The sequence below is a fragment of the Chiloscyllium punctatum genome, chromosome 3 (assembly GCF_047496795.1).
Source record: "Chiloscyllium punctatum isolate Juve2018m chromosome 3, sChiPun1.3, whole genome shotgun sequence".
Lineage (NCBI taxonomy): Eukaryota > Metazoa > Chordata > Chondrichthyes > Orectolobiformes > Hemiscylliidae > Chiloscyllium > Chiloscyllium punctatum.
In genome coordinates this window covers 119,253,119-119,273,364 of record NC_092741.1, presented here as the reverse complement: position 1 = coordinate 119,273,364, position 20,246 = coordinate 119,253,119, and the positions used below count along the sequence as shown (strand labels likewise).

Here is a 20,246-nt window from a genome sequence, read left to right as displayed (position 1 = left end):
TTAAGTGTTCATCTAAATACTGTTTCAATGTTATGATGGCTCTTGCCTCTGACACCCTTTCCAGGAAGTGAGTTCCCACCATCCTCTGGTTGAAAATGAATTCCTCTCTACCCCTGAACTACCTACCTAAGTTTAAATACCCTCCCCATCTCTGACCCACAATTATCTATCTGTCCTGCTGCATTTAAGAATCTGCGGCCATATACACCAAGGTCTCTCTGATCCTTTATACTTCCTTTGTCTTGTTTTCCTCCCTGAAACCTCCATAGTTAACAAAATTAAATTCAATTTGCCACTCTGCACCCCATCTCACCAGCCTGTTTATATTCATCCTGTTAAGCTAAGGCTCTTCTCATTATTTCTTGTAATATGTTGCTATTTGCTTCCTCTGAGAACTACAGTCTGGCATGTGATTGCAACTGGTTTACTGGCCTTCATCTTGAAGGTGGAAATTATTCAAATTTTTGATTCAAAATCTGAATGATTCTCAGTGGAAAATGGTTGTGTATGTTACATTAACATTACCACAAAAGGAAAATATATCACTGGTGAATACAGTACAAATCAAACAAGATAATAAATCTGTAACTTGTTTGATTTTTCAGATTGAACTTGGCATGTAACAGATGGAACTGAGTTTTTGGAATTTACGGTTTCAATTCTGGCACTATGAATACTGTAATTAACAAAGTAACTATAATTTCTGGAACTTTTGATTCCTTACTACTTAAAACAGACTGTGGAACCCATCTGAGGTTGTACAGAAGCTTTCCTGTCACCCTAATTTGCTGCAGCAAGTGTTTGGTTCTTTTCCTTGAGATTCTTGCACACTTAATGCAACTGTGGCATGCCAACTTCTGTGAACAACCAAAATTTTATTAGACAAGTACTGTATAAGCTTTCTGGAGGAACCCTTTAACAAACTTCCTGATGCTTGTGAAGCCATGTCAAGGGATGTCACTGAACAAAGCGATAGTCCTTCCTTTACACAAAATCTTTACATCAGTCAGTAATGCCCACAGGACACCCCCCAGTCACTCCCTCACAATCACATGCCACTTAAGACAATGCAGCGACCTGATCATCCCAGAAACAATGTCATGAAAATCATCCCTTAATGGCCAGATCCGTTGTAAATTGTTTTCTAACTCCAGGGTGTGGTCAGAATTCCAACTGCAGTGTTCTTATTGATTCCGAATGACAGGAGATGACAATGAAAATTTACTTTTGAATAGTCAGAGATGGCAATGTAAACTTTTTTACTTTCTTCCTGCAAGACAAAAACATAGTACCCTACCCTTGGACACCCAATTTCTTGCAGGTCTGCAGAACAGATTAACCCTTTAACATCTCACAAGGTTCTTAATATTAACGAGAATGTACAGCACACAGTGGTCTGCTGATTTGAATTTCTGTAGCTTAAATGTTTTGTACTGCTACTGACAATTTGTGCAGTTCTGTTTTCTTGTTGCCATTTTCCTTTCACCTCATTGCTATGAATTAAACCTAACAATTCTCACGAGTGTTTCATGGAGGCAAGGTCGAGACACTGAGCTCTCACTAATCAACCAACTACTAAGTCTAATCCAGATGACCCAATCCTGCCATTTCCCTACACTGAGTATTCTAGCTACCCTTGTTATTCATACCATTACTGAGCATATAACTGAATCTCCCTGCATTAACATCATGGAGGTTAGCATTGACCAAAATTTAACTCCACCAGCTTTATAAATATTGAGTGATTCAGCTCCTGATCCAAAGCCTGCCCACCCTCTACAAGTCACAATTTAAAATGTGATGAGGTAACCTTGACTTATCTGAATGAGTGAAACTCCAACATTCAAGTTTGACACTATCGAAGACAAAGGAGCCTATTTGATTGGTGTCACATGCACCACCTTCAGTAGTGACTCCCTCCACCATTCACCATTGTCACACAGTGGCAGCAGTGTGTGCTATCTCCAAACTACACTGCAGCAACTTGACTGCCTCCTTCCACAGCATCTTCCAAACTCCTGACCTTTACCACTCAGATGGACAAAGGCAGCACATACATGACATCACCATCACCTGCAAGTTTCCCTCCAAGCCCCACACCACCCTGAAGTGGAACTATATCAGCATGCCTTAACTATCATGAGTATTAGCCCTTCCAAGCAGCACTGAGTATATTGATACAACAGCAGTTAAAATTGGAAGCTCACCGGTATCTTCTCTCACTAATTGGGCAGTTTGACTCCTTGATACGTTACAAAGCTTTCACTTAAAATAAGACAAATGTTAGGTCACTTAATACAAGTAAGGTTTTCCACATTTATGCATTTCAGTTTAACTTCTATTTTTAACCTTTTGTATTGGTAATTATATTTTCCTGAATATTTTCTTGAAAAGTGACTCAGAAACTGAGTTGCCCAGTTGTGCAGCATTAGTTGCTGAATCCCTCATCCCTGTTTTGTCATTTCTGGACACAACTATTCAAAATGATCTCTTGGCTGTCCTCCTATCTTTGACTCTCTTTGAACTTGAACCGCTGCTGATATTCCAACTTGCACTACATTCCCTTCACTCAACATGTCTGTGTTCACTATTTAAAATTCCGTCCTTGTATTGAGAGCCCTCCATGGCTACTAAGTTTCTAACGTCATAATTTTTCTGCCCTCACAACCCTGTGAGGGCTTGGTTCTTGGCTCTCTTCAGTCCTTGCATCTTGCACGTCCCTAACTTTCTTCATTCCTCCTTTGTTTCATTCAGCTGTCTAATTCCCAAGTGATTGAATTCTCCCCAAAACCCCTGTAGTGATTGGAACCAGGTAGATCTTATTGACTCAGATCCTTGATTTGAGTCTGTTCACCTAAGCCAATCAGGGAGCCCTAATTGACAGGGAATTCAGAGTCTCCTAACTTCAGGGACTGACTCTGAGTTGGCTGGCCACAGCCAGTGTGCTGTGCATGTGTAAATGGTGACTTGGTGATGGGACACCAGCCACTGTGCAATTATTTCAACCCCTCTTACTTTATCCTTATCTGGTGAGATGGTCCTTTATAACCTACCTGTTAACAATATCCAAATATTACCTTATTACATAAGGTGTCAAATTTTAATTGATATTGCTGCTATGAAATGTCTGAGCAGGTTTGCAAGTGTGTAACATTGATGAACAGCAAGTGACTCGCTGATCGCGAAAAATTGTCTTAAAGTCATTTGATAGCTAGATCATAATGAGATGATTGCACTTTTATCCCCTTACCCAAAACATCTCATTCCTTAGAGGAATCAAATATCTGAAAAGCAAATAGAATATAAGGAAAACAAAGTATTGGCAAATTACACTTTTTAAAGCAGTTAACACCATTTTGTAATCTATATAGGCATCACTTGCCTTTTGTATGATAAGCCCATTAAGCAATAACCCAATTTAAGGATGTACAGAGTCAGTAATCTTCTCGCCACCTGGGAATGTATTCGAGATACTTGCTAAACTTGGGGACAGTGCTTCCCAAATTTTTCTCCGTTTGACCCCATTTCAAGCTTGGAAATTGACACTGACTTGGTGAGGCCTGTTTGGGGGTGATGTGAGAGCCTACATGTTTAGAGCAGAGTGCAGCTGTTCCAATTCAGTCAGAGCATGCTGACAGCAATGCTGACTCAGCTTGGAATCCCAAAATGTCAGGTTGAGAACCCCACCTGGGGTCCTGACACCCATTTTGGAAACGAGGAGAAGTGCTGTAATAAAGGAATTATGCAGAAACAAATTGTTGTGGCTGATCTCCGATTGTATTTCATTGTGAGTGGTACAGAATATGAGAGACAGTGGTTACGAGGCTTTCAGTTCACTTTTCTTATCCACTTTGTTGACCAAGCATAATCTCTTGTTCACCCCTCACTATCCAAACAAATCAGGTGAAATTAATTGAATCACTTGGACCAAAATGCCCTGAGGAAATCCACCTTTTGGGTAGGATTTGTTGCTCTTTACATGTTACGGATTAAGGGACTCTTGGATACAATGATAGTGACCATACCTGTGAGGTAGAGGATCCAGGATGTGTCATGAGTTTGAAGAAGTTGATTGAAAATATCTTCTTTTTACTGATTGGGTGTGATTTCTCCTGCAGGTAGGAGCTGTTGTTGAAGTGAAGAACCCTGATGGAACATGCCAAGTAGCTGTAATCAATAAGCTGACTGATGCAAGTTGGTACACTGTAGGTAAGACAAAAAGAAATTCTAAAACCTGACCCTTCTTTAAATTTGATCAGATTGTAGAAAGGTATTTGTATTATCACAGGTCTAATGACAGTGGTGGAAAAGCTATTTGAAACTACTTCCTCTTAGCAAAGCATGGATCAAAATTGAAGAGCCCAGATGTATTAAAGGCAGATTGTATTTAACTAACTTGTTTTAAGTTGCTGAGGAGATAGTAGATGTAATGTAGTAGATATTGCACATATGGATTTCATAAGCCATTTGATAAGGTACTGCAAGACATTTATTTCAGGGATAGGAGCATGTGGGATTAAATGAATAGCGATAATGTAGCCAAGAAATAGGAGGCAGTGACTACTTTTGATAAGTATTTTCCTGACTAAAGAGGAGAATGCAGAGGTGATTTCCCCAAAGATCATCACGGTTTGAGGACATCAGTATAATTTCAAAGTCTGGTGGATGATGCAAAACACAGCAATATAGTAAACAGTGAACTGGAAAGCAGATTTCAGGAATCCAAAGACGAGTGAAATGGGAAGACATGGAGGATGCAATTCAATGCTGGCAAGTGTAAATTGATGCATTCTGAGAGAAGCATAATAACTGAGATAAGACTATTTTAAGGAGGTTGAGAGAAACTGATGGAGGAAAAGTAGGTAGAGACTTGGGAGGGTGCATATTTACACTTGTAAAACTGACATGTCAAGTTGACAATGTGGTTAAGAAAGTGGAAGGGAAACCTGGCTTTGTAAATAGGACTTGATAACACAATTCTTCGACTGGAGTATGTTGCATAGTTCTGGACATTAACGATAGGAAAGATGTCAATGCCTTGGAGAAGATACAGGATGATTTCTCAAATGTTAGTGTGGAAAAGGGGTTTTGATTATGTGTGGGAAATTGGAGAAGCTGAAGAAGAGAATTTTAGGGAGCAAAATTAATGGAAATTATCAAATCGTCAGTGATTTTTCTAGAGTAATTAGGTAGCAATTACTCTTCTCACAAGTGGTCCGTAATTAGGGGTTATAAAATGATCGACAGAAAGTACTGAGAAGGAGGTTAAGGTAACAAGTCATGATATTGAGGAGTAACACATCAACATGGATATAAGATTGACTAACTAACAGGAAGATGAGTTTAAATTACTTAATCACTTTCAGGCTGACAAACTGCAGTGGAGGCTGTCATAGAGTGCTTTCCAGCTTGCTCATGTCAGCATCAGCCCACCTCCTTTCTTGCACCTGGTCTGTTACTCCCATCAAAGTGGCACTGCTGGGAAGGTGGTAGGATAATGACACTCATGACCCAAATTCATGATTTGCACTTCAAAGATGAAAATCTAGCCCTTTAGTCAACTGATATTTTGAAGTATCATGCTAACATAAATTGCCTTTGTGAAAGAAACTTGCCTGCATTTCACTGCTTCAGCTGTAGAAGCTGCTGATTTTGCAGACATGTTGTCAGAAATTGGCATTTGAATCATGTGCTACTCGAATATCCTACATGGATAAGATTATATTATTTCATAGAATAACTCTACACCAGAGAAAAAGACCTGACACTTGTAGCTGTTAAAAATCATAATTTGTTTGACTGTTATCCTTACAGCTGTCAAACAACAGTGTGATTTGGTGCCAGTTAGCTCAGGGGAGATGTCAGGGGTGGGTTCTTTACCCAGAGAGTGGTGGGGGCATGGAGTGCGCTGCCCGAGGGAGTGGTAGAGTCAGATTCATTGGCGACCTTTAAGCGGCATTTGGATAGGTACATGGATGGGTGCTTAATCTAGGATAGAAGTTCGGCACAATATCGTGGGCCGAAGGGCCTGTTCTGTGCTGTATTGTTCTATGTTCTATGTTCTATGTACATGTTCCTTTTTTTTTTCAACTCGCTTTAATGCCATTAAGCTTAATTTAAAACAATTCTAGTATCAAAGTTAATAGTTTTATAACTTAACCATTGTAATCTGGCCATGCCTAGTTTAAATTTCCAAGTAGTATAATTGATGTAGTAAGTTGTAAGTTCAGATATAACACAAGTTTAGTCAGTAAGAGTTGGTTTTAGGATGCGCTATTGTATGATTTTTTTTTTCCCCAATGTTTTGTGTGTTGGGAAGGTTTAATCTGAAATGCAGCAAATTTTCTGTGGCAGATTCATCAATAATTCTGCTTAATGGGGGATTTATTTTCTCTTAAGACTAACGTTTGATTTGGGAAATCCCCAGAATGTTTGCAGCCATGGCATGAGTAGAGCTATGAGTTTCATTTTTCACTTTTCAGGCTTTGAGGACAAATGAAAACATGTTACTGCCAGTAAAGTACTCCTGAAATGTAACAAGTGCAACTTTCATGTGGCCAAAAAAATGTTGATAAGTTTTAAAGATGAAAACTGTTTATGTAGGTTGTAACTTTGTGAGCTAACTAATTTATAATAATGGTTAGAAAAACCACTTAGGAGAAAGTGAGGACTGCAGATGCTGGAGATCAGAGCTGAAAATGTGTTGCTGGAAAAGCGCAGCAGGTCAGGCAGCATCCAAGGAGCAGGAGAATTGACGTTTCGGGCATGAGCCCTTCAGGAAGAAAAACCAATTGTAAAGAACTGCATTGTGACCACTTACAATGATGTTGTTACTTGCAAATTCAATATGCTCGGATCTGTACACCAAAAGTCATATTGAAGCCAAAGTGCTTCAGCGATATATGTGGTTTGAATGATTACAGCATGAAAGGAGGCCATTGGCCCACCAAGTAAATGCCAGTTCTCTGAAAGGACAGGTTAGCTCATTCAACTTGTCTATAGCCATGCAAGTAATTTCCCTTTTGAGCTTATCCAATTCACTTTCAAAAACCACGATCTAACATAAACCATTAAGATAATCGTTTTCATTACACTCTCTCTCTCACACACTGAGTAGCTGTCAATACTCAAAAGAAGAAAAAAATATATAATTGCATCAGACTTGGTGCAGTAGGGAGGGAAATTACATTCTTCTGCACACTACATAACATTAAGTTGCTGTCATTTAAAATCCAGTTTTAGATACAGGTAGTTCTCTTATGTTACCATAGTTTGGTTCCTGTGCAATCTTGTTTTAGAAGAAAATTGTGCAGTACCAGCACCATTTAAACTAATGGGACCAGAATCGTGTTCTCGCCAACACGTGCCTTAGGAGAACCACCTGTATTGTATTCTCTCATGTTATTGAAATGGAATTTTACTGTAAAGTAAGTTTTATTTGTGCTCCTGGCTCATCATAGCTTGGCATTCCAAAACTGGATTCTGGCTCAGTGGTGTCAAGTGGTTTGCTGCATGTCCTGATGTCCTCACTAACAATGAGGAAAAAATAAAAGTTTTAAGCTGTCCCTGAGAAATAACGATCATCTTTCAGTCAGTTCTTAGTAGTTTCTAAGAATGTGTGTCCAGCTTATGTGTGCAGGTGCTGATCATGGTGTGCATTTAATGGGTTGAAGGGTAAAAATTGCATGCTGGACGTCATGCCACACATATCTCAGAAAGACTTACAGCTAGCCAGTGAGTATTAGTGAGAATGGACACCATGTATTTTTGGTCAGTTGGATTCAGGCCCATTATATGAATAACAAAATTATAACCAGGGTAAGTTACTTTCATTATCAGTTAACATTGATTCTAGAAAGGCTTATAGTTACTTCTAACCCATATAATCTGCTCAACATTTTGAATGGGTGCGGGCTGCTCCAAATGTACAGGCATATCCAGATTCTTCTTTAAATAATAATACAATAAAGGATAGGTTTTAGTTTTTATTAATTTCCAGTCAGCCACCAGGTTTGGAAGGATATGGCAATGATGAACAAAAACAAAAATCTAACATTTTAGAGAAGTCATATGATGCAAAACTAACATTGGGGTTCACTGGTAGAGGGCATACGTTTAAGATGAGAGGAGAAAGATTTAAAAGGGAAATTGAAAGTCATAGTCATAGAGTTGTACAGCACAGAAACAGACCCTTTGGTCCAACTATTCAATGCTGACCAGATATCCTAAATTAATCCAGTCCCATTTGCCAGCATTTGGCCCATATCTCTCTCTAAAGCCTTCTTTTTCATATATCAATCAAGATGCCTTTTAAATGTTGTAATCCTCCCAGCCTCTACCACTTCCTCTGGCAGCTCATTCCATCTGTGCACCACCGTCTGCATGAAGAAGTTGTCCCTTAGGTCCCTTTTAAATCTTTCCTCTCTCATCTTAAACTATAACCTCTAGTTTTGGACTCTTTCCCCCACCCTGGAGAAAAGATCTTGTCTATTCATTCTATCCACACCCCACATGATTTTATAAACCTCTATAAGGTCACCCCTCAGCCTTCGCTCCAGGGAATATAGCACCAGTCTGTTCAGTCTCTGTCTATAGCTCAAATCCTCAAACCTGGCAACATCCTTGTAAATCTTTTCTTACACCTTTCAAGTTTCACAACATCCTTCTGATAGGAGGGAAACCAGAATTGCATGCAATATTCCAAAAGTGGTCTAACCAATTTCCTTGTACAGCTGCAACATGACCTCCCAACACCTGTACTCCATGTATTGATCAAGTAAAGGCAAGCATACCAAACGTCGCCTTCACTATCCTATCTACCCTTGACTTCACATTCAAGGAACAATGAACCTGCACTCCAAAGTCTTTTATTTCGCAACACTCTCCAGGACCTTACCATTAAGTATATAATTCCCGCTCTGATTTGCTTTCCAAAATGCAGCACCTCACATTTATCTAAATGAAACTCCATCTGCCACTCATTGGCCCATCTGATCAAGATCCAGTTGTACTCTGAGGTAACTTTCTTTGCTGTCTGCTACACCTCCAATTTTGGTGTCATCTGCAAACTTAGTAACCATACCCTCTGGGTTCACATCCAAATTTATACAAATGACAAAAAGCACTGCACCCAGCACTGATCCTTGCGGAACACCACTGATCACAGGCCTCCAATCTGTCAAGCAACTCTGTACTACCACTGCCCTCTGTCTTCTATCTTCAATCCAGTTCTGAATCTGACGAGTTAGTTTTCCCTCTATGCTGTGTGATCTAACCTTGGTTAACTAGTCTGTCATGAAGAACCTTTTTGAATGCCTTACTGAAATCTACTACGATCACGTCCACTGCTCTGCCCTCATCAGTGCTCTTTGTTACTTCTTAAAAAAAATCCTCAGTCAAGTTCGTGAGACATGATTTGCCACACACAAAGCCATGCTGACTATCCCTAATCAGTCCTTGCCTTTCCAAATACATGAAAATCCTGTCTGTTAGGATTTCCTCTGACAATGTGTTAGCTGAAATTGGAGCTAATAGACAAATTATTGACCTGAGGGCAGAGATTGATTTGACAAGGATAATTGTTCTGTACTTGCATTAGAAAGAAGTGATTAGTGGTATTACACAAAAATCTTAATGTCAGTGATGGACTTCCAGAGAAGTGAGTTAATGCATTTGGGAAATTTCAAGGGAATACACTATCAGCAATAGGATACTGAGAATTGTCCAAGAATGATGGTACCTTGGATTAAATATTTTCAGATTCCTTAAGGTAATCGAACAGGTTGACCAGGTAGTCAAGAAACCATATGGGATACTTACCTTTATTAGTGGATACATAGGATATGAGAGCTCAAGAGATTTTGCTGAAACTGTATTAACCATTAGTCAGGCCAGAGCTAGAATGCAATGTACATTTCATAACACTACACTGTAGGAATGATGAGGAAGATTACTGAGGATATTCCCGGATATTGCCTAAAATGGAGAATTTTGCTTATAAAGAAAGATTGGATAGTATGACATGTTTTCTTTGGAATAGAGGAAGCAGATTGGACTGTTTTAAAATTGCAAAGTTTAAATAGAATGCCATATTCCTCTCATAGTTCCCTAGGTTATATGGATTTCAGAACTATGTTAAGAGCAGATTAGAGGATAAATGTTTCCATGCAGAGGATGGTGGGGATCTGGAACTCCCAACCTCAAGTGTGATGGAGGAAGCAAGCCTTTAATACTTGGACATGAAGATACGTGCCGTAACATTCTGGGTCTGCAGACCAAAAGCTAGAAAGTTGGATTGGGTAGGATGGCCACTTGGCTGTTCTTCTGTGTCTTAGATTTTTATGAATCAACTATTCACTATGTTAATTAATAACTTGAATAAGTGATATTTAAATTTGCTGATGATTCAGAGACTGGTGACATAGAAGATCATGTCGTTGTAAGTTTAAAATTACCAGAAGACATCATTGGATTAAGTGAGTGAACAAAATTGTGACACATGTATTTTAGGACAGGTAGGCAAGAGGTATACGCTTTAAACCAAAGATAAAATGAATCCACGTAGTTTTAAATATTGAAACATTTGACATAGTGAAGGTTCCGAGTGACTTGTGGAGAAGAAATCAATACAAGAGTGCATAGGTACAAAAAAATCCAAAAGACAAATCAAGCGTTAAGCTTTCTATCTTGTGGGTGAGGACTTAAAGGGAGAGAAGGTTTTGCTACTATGATACAAACCCTTGTTTGTTTACATCTGGAGGACAGTTTATATTTTAAGGGCATTGCATGTATATTGATCCTGGCAAGAATGCAGCAAAGATTCACGAGACTGTTTCCAGGGCTACAAGGATCAAATTATGAGGAGAGGTTACTTTCCATGGAATATAAAAGGTAGAGGGGGTAATTTTAAGTGAAACATTTAAGATTTTGAAAAAAAAGCTGCTGGAAGTGACAGATGGATAGATAGGAACTTGGTTCTGATAGCATGGGAGCCTAGAAAAAGGGCTATATATTTAAATCAAAGCCATGTTACTTAAGGAGAGAAGGTAGTGTACGTGTTTGCATGAATAGCAGTGGAGATGTGTAACTTTCTGCCACAAAAAGGTAAATGTGAGCTCAGGTCATGATTTTAACTGTCAGATTGATCAGTTTCTGCTGGACAAGGATATTAAGGGTTACATGGCAGTAGATAGATTTAGGATGTAGATCAGCCATGATCTGACAGAATGGCTAAAGGGGCTGAATGACCTGCTTCTATGCACTCCAGTCCCAGATGGGGACTGGTTGGATTAAAAGTGAACTTCAATTATTGCATAAATGAATCTGACATCCTCAGAATGATGAGTAATTTTTGTGGGTAATTTGACCAGTGCTGCATTTCTCTACAGTTTTTGATGATGGCGATGAGAGAACACTGAGACGGACTTCGCTCTGCCTGAAAGGGGAGAGACACTTTGCAGAGAGTGAGGTTAGTGGAGAAATTAAGCATGACCAGTGGCCAACTTTATCCGGTGTTTTCCACAGATACAATAACCAGTGATTTGCTTAATGTTTTAGACACTTGACCAGTTGCCTCTTACTAATCCAGAACACTTTGGCACCCCTGTGATCGGAAAGAAATCTAACCGGGGAAGAAGGTCCAATCCACTGTGAGTAATAATTTATAATGCACGTCTCTAGCAAGATATTCCTTTTTAAGCATGAATTTTCATGTGTAGATTTAAATTTCTATGCATATCTACAAATGTTTTGTGCCTAATTTTATTTTCCCTGTTTTTTTACTTAATTATTCTTGCTAGAGTTCACAAATAATCTTTTCCATACCCTTGTTGCCCAATGTCTACAATTTTTAAAATAAATTCTCATCTTTGAAGTATTTAGTGCATTGTTTTCACCAGAGCTCTGAAAAGTGAAAATGTTTGCATATAGCAAATCAGTTGGGCCAAATATAAGACCTGCTTTATATGGATGCCTCAAATAGTGATTTAAATTTTTTAAAACTTCTTATCATATCAATAATTATACAGCAATGAATTTATCCTACTAAGACTTACACATCATATATTCCTGAGCATTCACTTCTTAGATAAATAGTTTATCACCTGTCAGGATGATTTCACTCCTGCCAACAGAGGCACTGCAAGGCCACTACCTTTGTACATGTACTTGTATTTACATCAAAGGAGAATTCAAGTTTAAAGTTTACCTCTGCTACATACTTGTGTGCACAGCAGTGAATGATGGTATGCAAAAATGTCTTGGAGGCATAGAGATGTACAGCATGGAAACAGACCCTTCTGTCCAACCTGTCCATGCCGACCAGATATCCCAACCCAATCTAGTCCCATGTGCCAGCACCCGGCTCATATCCCTCCAAACCCTTCCTATTCATATACCCATCCAAATGCCTCTTTAATGTTGTAATTGTACAAGCCTCCACCACATCCTCTGGCAGCTCATTCCATACACGTACCACCCTCTATGTGAAAACGTTGCCTCTTATGTCTCTTTTATATCTTTCCCCTCTCACCTTAAACTTATGCCCTCTAGTTCTGGACTCCCCGATCCCAGGGAAAAGACTTTGTCTATTTATCCTATTTATGCCACTTATAATTTTGTAAACCTCTATCAGGTCACCCCTCAGTCTCCGACGGTCGAGGGAAAACAGCCCCAGCCTGTTCAGCCTCTCCTTGTAGCTCAGACCCTCCGACCCTGGCAACATCCTTGTAAATCTTTTCTGAACCCTTTCAAGTTTCACAACATCTTTCCGATAGGAAGGAGACTAGAATTGCACGCAATATTCCAACAGTGGCCTAACCAATATCCTGTACAGCCGCAACATGACCTCCCAACTCCTGTACTCAATACTCTTGACCAATAAAGGAAAGCATACCAAACGCCTTCTTCACTATCCTATCTACCTGCGACTCCACTTTCAAGGAGCTATGAACCTGCACTCCAAGGTCTCTTTGTTCAGCAACACTCCCTAGGACCTTACCATTAAGTGTATCAGATTTGCTAAGATTTGCTTTCCCAAAATGTAGCACCTCACATTTATCTGAATTAAACTCCATCTGCCTCTTCTCAGCCTATTGGCCTATCTGGTCCAGATCCTGTTGTAATCTGAGGTAACCCTTTTCGCTGTCCACTACACCTCCAATTTTGGTGTCACCTGCAAACTTACTAACTGTACCTCTTATGCTCGCATCCAAATCATTTATGTAAATGACAAAACGTAGAGGGCCCAATACCGATCCTTGTCAAAGACTGATCCAGATTTCAAGCTTAATACTGTATCAGTTTCAATACAAAGAAAGTAAGTCCTTAATAATGTAGCACATTTAACTACAACCAGATGTTCCAAGGAGCTTTGCACCAATGAAGTACTGTCTTTCAAGTTTAGTCACAGTAGCATTGTTGGAGAAGCAGCAGCTAGACCACAAGTAGGAACCTCCTGCCAGTTGGACTAATTCAACAACCTGATGATCTATTAACGTTCGGTGGAGATAAATATAGGCAAGGACACCAGGAATAACTCCTATTTTTGTTTGAAATAGTGTCATGGGAGAGCAGTGCAGCACTCCCCAGTTCTGCTCTGGGCTGTCAGAATTTTGTGCATTGCTGCCTGGACCAGAATTTTATTGACCATCCCTAATGGTACAGCGGATAGTTAAGAGTCAGCTCAGAACTGCTCACAGTACTCTAAGTGGAGTTTTGTACAACTGCAGTGTCACATCCGCAATCCTATACTCCAGCCCTTTAGATGTGAAGGCCGACATTTCATTAGCTTTCTTGACTAATATCTTAATATATTTTAAAGGGCAATTCATCTGAAACTCAAATCCCGTTGGACACCCACTGTATTTTACCTTGTGCCCTTTTAAACAAAAAGTATCTTGATCTATTCTTTTTTGGTCTGAAATGGATAACCTCGAACTTGTACTAAAATCCATCAGCCACAGCTTTGCCCAGTCACCAAATCTATCAATATCTAGTTGTAATTGTATGCCATTGTCAAAACTGTCTATATTCTGCCCAATTTTGTTATCAACAAATTTTGATATTTCACATTTTAATTTTGTCATCAAATTATTAATGAATATTGTGAATAATTGAGGCACCAACTCACATTCCTATGGGACACCACTAGTCATGTCCTGTCTGTTTGAGTACTTACCCGTTATTCCAGTTCTGTTTACTGCAAAACAACCAATAAGTTGCTCTCAGTTCTGTGCACTCCACCTTAACTAACAGTCTCTTGTGTGGAACTTTATCAAAACCATCTGGAAGTCCATCTAAGCAACATCCATTGACTTAGCTCATCCATTATCTTTGTTACCTCCCTCAACAATTGACAACGATTTCATGGTTGTGATTAGACACTTAATTCCAGCATTTTTTAAAAATTGAATTCCATTTCCACCATCTGTTGTAGTAGGATTCAAGCTCAGGTGGTCCTCAGGCCATTGCCTGGTTCTCTGGATTAATAGTCTAGTCAGAATACTGTATACTATCAGCACCCTTATGCGCTCCCCCAACCACCTTCCCCAAGCCCTCTGCTCTTTGTTTCACTATCAACAATGCTGAACTTTAGGATTACGTGCATTAAATCTGCTGAAGAACATCCCAGAGTCACTAATCGACTTACAGGAATGTTGTGTATGTCATATTAGAACGGTTAATGTCTAATCCATTTCTGAACGATTAATCTTTGTCATTAACTGCAGATATAAAGCTGAAAGTAGCAGCTCAAAGTGTGACCGTCCTGTTCAATTAAAAAGGTAAGCAAACATTTAATTTTGAACATTGTGCAGAGTTTTGTGGTGAAGATGTACCTGTGTTACAATTTGTAAGCCTGCCGTGGTCTCTAGAATTATCAAAAAATGTTCATTGAATGCAAAATATTTGTCTTTGGATTGCTAATTAAAATGTTGGTGGGAATTACTGCATGGTCACAGCATTATGGTTGTGTTCTGCTAAAAATAATAGCATGCATGCTCTTTAGGGTTTACTTTAACAAGTTCTGCTCTGTTTCACAAAAAAATACTATCCAACATATATGCAGTGTGTGTATATAAGCTGCATGTGTAAGCAGAAATAGTGCATCATTTGGGCTTTTAAAATAGGAGATGAAGTGAGATTTGATCTAAAGACAATTAATCAGCAAGGCACTTAATTTATAAAATCTGAGGAGCACTAATCCTATTAACAAATTCTCAGCTGTTCTTTGCCTACTCTCAAAGCACATTGAAAGAAAGCCATCAATACAAATCCTGTTCTCCAAACATGTTTGGCCTTTCAAGAGGGCCCGTCCAAGTAAGACTCGCTGACTGGCATCTGCTTCAGTACAAAGCCCTTTCCCACTATCACATAGAGGTTTTGCTGACCAACTGCATGTGGTCACCCAAAACTGCTTTTACAGACACTTGTCTGCAAGCATACACCTTTCTGCATGATAACTGTTCAAATTTGGGTCAGGTGCCTTTATTCCAAATCTCATTGCCAGCCAAGTTATTCAATGTTGGAATACACTGAACACAATGGAAAATGTGGTAACTTTCTGACTTCTGTTTTTGTGCCTAGTGTTCAGTTGCTGTCAGACACTCATGTTCAGATTGTACTATATTTTTGTCGTGCGTGCAAGCCTACTGTGATTTGTATCTTTTCATCCTCTGGACTTGACACAGTTAAACAGAATATCAGTCTTGATCAGTTGTCTTATTTCTTCGTAGTCCTGATGATGAAGAAGAGTCATCTTCATCCAGTGATGAGGATGATGAAGAAAGAAGATTAAATGATGAACTAATTGGTAAAATTGTCTGTGTGGAGTGTGCAAATGGAGACAAAAGGAAGACCTCACGGTACCCAGCTCTGGTGAGTATTGAACATTTGCTGTTAAGACTGGAGTCGATTTCAATATGGAGATTTGTAATGAGGAGCTTTGTAAACCACAGCCAAATTTGTTCCATGTTACTGTCCCATGGTATAGAAACATCAGGGAACTTGACCTATATTGCTCATGAGGGATTGGATTTCATTAAATTAAACCAAGTAGCTGAAATATTGGTACAGCTTAAAACTCTTAACTAAATTTCACTCTAAATCCTGTTGAAAATAAATCCAGTAGAATGTAGTGACGTATTGGAAATGAACCAATATCCACACTCCATTTTAGTTTATTTAGAGTGAAACACTTCTCTCTTTGATATTTTTACCTGCAAGGTTATAGTCTTTTGTTTATTATTCTGTCACTTCATGTTATCTTCTTTCAAATGCAACTGGCAAACAAAAACCTTTTTTTTTCTCTTTTTGTTTTGTTCCTGAAGGTAATTTCTCCAGACTGCAGTGATGAAGTCACAGTGAAAAAGGACAGCGTGTTGGTTCGCTCTTTCAAGGATGGCAAATTGTGAGTATTTGCATAATCTAGATTTATGAAAAAATTTCTGCAACATGGGGCTCATCTTAAAATACAGCCCTGCTGATCATACAATGATTTCTGTTGTGCAGCATATCTGTCCTGTGTTTGGCTGATTAAGGTACAGTAAAGTCATATATATATATATAGAGAGATAGAGAGAGAGAGAGAGAGAGAGAGAGAGAGAGAGAGAGAGATGACTGGTTGTGGTTTAACCCTTTGAGTCACCACGCCTCAGATGAAGGGAGAGTTTGAGAAGGACAGTCTTTCATGGTAATCTCAGCTGATGCAGGATTTGAACCCATGCTGTTGGTTCATTCTGCTGATTAAAGGTCAACTACCAACAGTGTTTTGCTTCTCAAAGGGGTGTGTGTGTGTGTGTGTGTGTGTGTGTGTGTGTGTGTGTGTGTGTGTGTGTGAGATATGCCTCAAAGACACTACCATATCAGAATTCAGCACTACACCAACCACAAGTATGTGATTTGTACAACAGGCTTGAAAGTGAGGTAGCTTCCCTAATGAGTTGAAATTAAACAGAGAGCTAATCTGTATGCAGTATGAACTTCAATTATGAAATTAAAAACAGAATGTGCTGACTGTATCAGGCAGAATTATCTGAATGACAAAACAGGGTAATGTTTTAGACAGAGACCTTTCAATTGAAAATATTGTTCTTCAGTCGTGATGTAATTTAATACATTGCAGTAGGAATGCAAAGGCCATACGTACAAATGGTGTGTGCAGCTAGGGTAGAAGTAGTCAAACCCTGGGGCATTGGCAGTACAGTATAGTAATCCACCATTGATTCAGTTTGTCAGGAAAACTTAAATCTTCATGGTAACCCATAACTTAATAGTTTTTATTGTATTTAGAATTTTTAGATGCCAGCAAAGTTCAGTTATAAGATTTTTTTTGTTTCATTCTGAGTTTTCTGGTAATACGGTAGTTACAATTCTGCATTAGTTAGAAATATTCAAAAGTTACAACACTGAGACGATTCAGCCTAACCAGTCCTTCTCAGCATTTGTTGGTTCAAGTCATACTTATCCATCCTGCTCCCATGTACCTTCAATCCTTTCCCTTCATTCACCTATACAATCTAAACCTTCACGGTGGCACAGTGGTTAGCACTGCTGCCTCACAGCGCCAGAGACCTGGGTTCAATTCCTGCCTCAGGCGACTGACTGTGTGGAGTTTGCACATTCTCCCCATGTCTGTGTGGGTTTCCTCCGGGTGCTCCGGTTTCCTCCCACAGTCCAAAGATGTGCAGGTCAGGTGAATTGGCCATGCTAAATTGCCCATAGTGTTAGGTAAGGGGTAGATGTAGGGGTATAGGTGGGTTGCACTTCGGCGGGGCGGTGTGGACTTGTTGGGCCGACGGGCCTGTTTCCACACTAAGTAATCTAATCTAATCTAATCACTAACTCAGACAGCCAGTACTCTGCTCACAACTAAGTGTGAATGTGTTTCTCCTGTTAAGTCTTAGATTAAAAGTTATATTTCTGGATCCTTGTTCAAAATCCCTCACCTGCTGAAAATAGTCCTATTCTAATTTGCCACATCTATTTGCAATTTCTCATATTAGGCTACATTCTTGTGAAACCCTTTTCATTCTCTATAGCCTCAATAGTCTCCCAGTTGTGTAGCAATCATACGAATAAATGTCTAACTAAGTTTTTAATAAGATTTTACATGGGTGCATCCTGATTTCTTACGTTTTGTTCCAAAAGTTGTGGATCATAAAAGCTAAAGTTCCTCAAATTTTTTTTCACCAGAGAATATACTTTTTCACCCCCACTCCTCTGCACACAGCATATTTTCAACATCTATGCTGATGACACCCACATCTGTCTTTCTGCTGCCTTTCTTGACCTTTTGACCTATTTGCAAATTGTCAAGTTGCTTGTTTGACATTGAGTACTGGATGAGCAGAAATTGCCTTGCAACAAAGTAAAGTGGAGACACAATTGATTATTTGTGCCACCGGTCACATACAACTTTCTTTAGCTAATGATCCCATTGTTCTCACTGATATATATCTGAGGCTGAATCAGCCTGTTCACATTCTTGATGTTGTACTTAATTCCAATCACTGGTCAACCTAATTCTACCTTAATAAAATTAGCCATCTGTTACTGAAACCTTAACGGTCCCTCTTGTAACTTCTCCATTTAGTCATTCCAATGCTCCCTTGACTGGCATTTCATCTTTCATCCCCCATAAACTTGAGCTTATCCAAAAATCTTCTGGCACCTCCACTCCTCACCATCCGTATTCACTGGCCCATAGTGCCTCCAGATCTGACATAGTACAAATTAAAAACTTTTTTTTTCAGTCTAGCCATCAATTTCTCCGATATTAGAATCCTCAGATTTGTGTGCTTTGCCAATTTTGACCTCTGTGGGTCTATGATTTTACTTGCTGCACCACTGCTGGTGGAGTTAGCAGCTACTGAGATCTTGAGGACTGTGGAATTCTATCACTAAACCTCTATCTCCTTTTCTTTCCTCCTTTTAAGAAAATCCTTAAATCTTAGTTTGACAGGAGTTTTAGCCTCTGTCCTAATTTTGCCACAGCTTGATATCAAACCTTGTTTGATGTTCCTGTGAAATGCCTTAATGTACTTTACTACATAAAAGACACTGTATAAACGCATTTTTGTTAATAATGAATTGCATCTCCATTTGTTTTAGCTAGTTTCCCAACTCGATGATAATCCTTCACAACTTATTTTGTTCTTCAAAAGGATTAAATGTTAGAAGTAAGTTTTAATCCTGTATCCAAAGCATAGATGGAGACAACAAACAGAATTAGCCCAACAATCTAAACCTACAGGACACCACCACCCACTTCCAACTGCTCTGAAAACTGCTCATAGCTCCTACTGTGTTTGCTTCCTTCGGACTAATTTGTAATCCAATTATCTTCCCCGAATTTCATTTCCTGTAATCTTTGGCAATAGTGTCAAATGTGCTTCTTGCCAAGCCAGTGTCATTGATTTCCACCACAAACTTTGTTCTCTTGCCACAAATTCTATCCACACTCTCACTAAGTGCCTGAGGATAAAATACTGATGAGGAAAGAATCTAGTTAGACTTTTCCAGTCAGAATTTTGTTTCCAGTTCATGCACCTCAAACTCTAATGCCACTTATTCTCGTTCCCAATTTTTGTACACCTGGCTCTGACCTAATTATCTCTCTCCTAACCTATTACTGTCACTTGATCTCCAATTACACATGGTCCTGGGCATACCTGCCAGACCCTTCTAGACACTTCTTTTTATTTTCCTTTTAAAAAATAAAACAAAATTATAAAACAACAGCATACTGCACAAAATTATAACATTTTATCTTCCCTTTCCTCCTATACATTAAAGTTCCCAGTATCCTCTTTCCAGCATTCCTATTAGTGTTTGAAGCTTGCTCCTTCTTTTGTAAAATTAACAGATGGCTGTCTGCCATCCAGTCATTGCATTTTGGAGACTTTTCCATTCTGGATCATCTGTTTTAAAACTGCAATACTGATTTAGTCTTTTTGTCATTCACATGTTTTGTCAAATATATGGTATCCCATATATGTGAGTTATTATTGATTATAGCACACAATGAATATTACTACTGATTCCCTTTTTGGTTTTGGAATTTCTTCCAATAATTTCACAAAGAAAAATGCCATATCTACCACTTTGCTGATACTTTTAGCTTCCTATGTTAAAGAGCAACATTTACCTCACTCTCTCAAAAGAAAAAATTATAACCCCTCCTACATCAGAAACATTTATATGAGGAGCATCACTAAAATCAATAGCTTTCTTGTTCCTGATATCTCCCA

General features: G+C 39.0%; 1 protein-coding gene across 3 annotated transcripts in view; it reads left to right on the top strand.

Moving 5' to 3' along the window:
- Nucleotides 1-20,246, top strand: part of arid4b (AT-rich interaction domain 4B) — a 176,414-nt gene that overhangs the window by 82,219 nt on the left and 73,949 nt on the right. For all 3 annotated transcript variants that reach the window (XM_072559297.1, XM_072559304.1, XM_072559288.1), the window contains 6 exons: nucleotides 4,119-4,209; nucleotides 11,388-11,467; nucleotides 11,557-11,648; nucleotides 14,727-14,780; nucleotides 15,732-15,873; nucleotides 16,326-16,405. In XM_072559297.1, the coding sequence (XP_072415398.1) occupies nucleotides 4,119-4,209; nucleotides 11,388-11,467; nucleotides 11,557-11,648; nucleotides 14,727-14,780; nucleotides 15,732-15,873; nucleotides 16,326-16,405 (539 nt within the window). The remainder of the gene's footprint in view (nucleotides 1-4,118; nucleotides 4,210-11,387; nucleotides 11,468-11,556; nucleotides 11,649-14,726; nucleotides 14,781-15,731; nucleotides 15,874-16,325; nucleotides 16,406-20,246) is intronic.